Raw genomic sequence first — 2,500 nt, 5'->3', positions numbered from 1 at the left:
AGGGCTCTGACATGGTGGCTGACTCTGGTGTTGTGGTCGACACCACGATGAGAGGAGGACGGCTCGGGGTCTTCTGTTTCTCACAGGAAAACATCATCTGGTCCAACCTGCGCTACAGATGCAACGGTACGACCTTTGACCCCGAGCACACACTAAATCAGCCGATCATTCAGCAAGCAGGAACTTATAGATACTTCTTAAAAAGTGACCTTCACTTTGACTGAAGCCCGTTTGTGACAGCTCCTCCTCGTTAGATTGTTTGGTCCACTCGGATCTTATTCCATCGTCCGTCTCTTCATGTTTGACACTTTGACCTCTCATCAGTTAACTCTGAAGATGAACTGTGTTTCTGTGTTTCAGACACGGTGCCTGAAGACTTCCAGACTCACCGTAAACAAGTTCTGATGCACATTCAGGTCTGACAGCTGCAGACCCTCTGAACACTCACACACACACACACACAGCCCGAGCTCCTCTGGGTCCACTTTAACTGTAGTGTGAGTGTGTTAGATGAAACTGACAGGTGGATTCAGGTGTGACAGGTAGAAGCACCTGAAGGCACCAGCCTGTTTGTCCTGTGAGCTCTTCACTGGCTCTAACAGAGAGCAGCTGACGTACAGAGTTCACCCGTGTGATGTCTCAGACCGTTTCACTGCGAGGTGCTCCGTCTGTCCACATGTACATATCTCTCTGACTGAATAAACTCCGTCCAACACTTTTAATATAAAAACTGTTTGTTCATCATTTCACTGAACACACTCGACGAACGTTTACTGAAGCATGTGATCCTCACTGATGCTAATGCTAACGTGCTAATGTAAACTCCCGCACACTGTCCAACTCACAGGAAATACATTTATTTGCTTCTGTTTTCGGTTCTCCACCTTCAGTGAATATATTTCCTGTGAGTTGGACAGTGTGCGGGAGTTTACTGTTTCCTCTCCTACGCACCTGTCCTGTGAAACGCTGACGTGTAGCAGCTGTCCTGTTAGCCCCGTTCACCATCTTAGCTTAGTGTAGTAGCATTCTAATATTAGCTGATTAGCAGTGAGTCCAGCTGATGGGATGTCATTAGTCCTGCAGGTACCAGAGGACTGGACACAGCACATGTTGACGTGCAGATGGCGCTACATGAACAGTCAGAGGATCACATTTCAGTCTGAACACAGAGGGGGCGGGCCGAATCCTTTCAAAGTAAAATGACTTCCTGTCGTACCTCGTCTCTCGTGATGGGTGGGGGGGGGGGGGGGGGGGGTCGGGGGTAGTGACCCCTGGGCCGGGGAGGCCGGGACGAGTGCAATATTGGAGGAGAGACGTGACAACAGTGCACCGCATCCCGGACCTGCCCGACCCCGGGAGAAACATCACACACACACGGGGGGGGGGGGGGGGGGGCACTGACAGCATGGAGACCAGTTGAACCGTCTGAGTTTAATGTTGCTGCTGTTCAAACTGACGACTCAACTGATTCTTTTTGAACACTGTGATCAGAGGGAAACATGTCAGACACACAGAACGCAGCCCGGTTCAAATGGTCCTGAGATGGTCATGCAGGCACGTTTGTTTGATAGCAAAGTCAATCTGTCTAAAGAGTGGGATTATTCCTAAAACAATGAGATTAAAAACTGTTATTCTGTCAGGATGAAGTGAAACTTTAAACTCTCTCAGAAGTGAGACGATGAAACACAAAGTTAAAGCAGGTTAATGTTAAAAAGTTCATATCGTTACACGGAAACGATGAGAGGAGAGTTTCATGAATCAAAGCTTTTATTCTGAAGTATCAAAAGTAGTTGATCAGTTTTATTATTATTGATTAACTTGAGTCTCTGCATGTTTACTGATAACCTCACAGTTAAAGATGTTGCGTTCAGGTTCCTGCTGCTGTTCTCCGTTTAAAGTAAAGAACAAACATTTAACTCACCCCTCGGCTGCAGTTCTTCTCGCGTCGTCCTGGTTTCTGGTCTGAGGAGGGTCTCGGGCTGTCCTGGGTTTGGTTCGGACCCCCCCTCTGACCCTCCTCCCTCTGTGAACACTAACAAAGGCTGTGAGAGCGGCTCAGTGAGGCGTGGAGGGGCCCCGCTGTCGCTTAAAGGGCCACACACCCACAAACGGATGAATTTAAACGAATATAAAACATTCAGAGGAGGACTCTGATGACATCACGCTGATGTTCTTCTACTGTACGGCCTTCATCTTCATCATCTTCATCATCAGAGCAGCTGTCTGTGTGTGAGTGTTGCCCCCTGCTGTTTGTCTGAAGGTACTGCAGCTCAGTGTGAGAACAGCTGCTTCAACAAGCTTCTTCCATCATTATAAAATATGTATCAATCACAAGAAACAAACCCAGAAACATGATGGAGGCAGAATCAGCTCTTTTTAAAACGTACTTATGATCATCGCGCTGCTGCTTCCTCCTCCTGATGACAAACAGATGAAACAGCCAATCAGGAGCTGCTTTATATTTTTGTTTATGTGATTTGTTTTCCTTATTAAAGGATTG

At 47.4% G+C, this 2,500-nt stretch overlaps 1 protein-coding gene across 1 annotated transcript in view; it reads left to right on the top strand.

Annotated features, from left to right (window-relative positions):
* LOC138606732 (thrombospondin-3a-like) overlaps nt 1-829 on the top strand; it is a 20,922-nt gene extending 20,093 nt beyond the window's left edge. Inside the window, exons 22-23 of the mRNA XM_069679161.1 lie at nt 1-126; nt 361-829. The exon at nt 1-126 is cut by the window's left edge and continues 14 nt beyond it. Coding sequence (XP_069535262.1) covers nt 1-126; nt 361-422 — 188 coding nt within the window. The 3' untranslated portion in view covers nt 423-829. The remainder of the gene's footprint in view (nt 127-360) is intronic.
* Nucleotides 830-2,500: the final 1,671 nt, after the last annotated feature.

Source organism: Semicossyphus pulcher, unplaced genomic scaffold (genome assembly GCF_022749685.1).
Source record: "Semicossyphus pulcher isolate SPU_LCO1_2020_fin unplaced genomic scaffold, fSemPul1.0.p SCAF_30, whole genome shotgun sequence".
Taxonomy (NCBI): domain Eukaryota; kingdom Metazoa; phylum Chordata; class Actinopteri; order Labriformes; family Labridae; genus Semicossyphus; species Semicossyphus pulcher.
The sequence above is the reverse complement of the archived record's forward strand: the minus strand, read 5'-3'. Positions and strand labels throughout refer to the sequence as shown.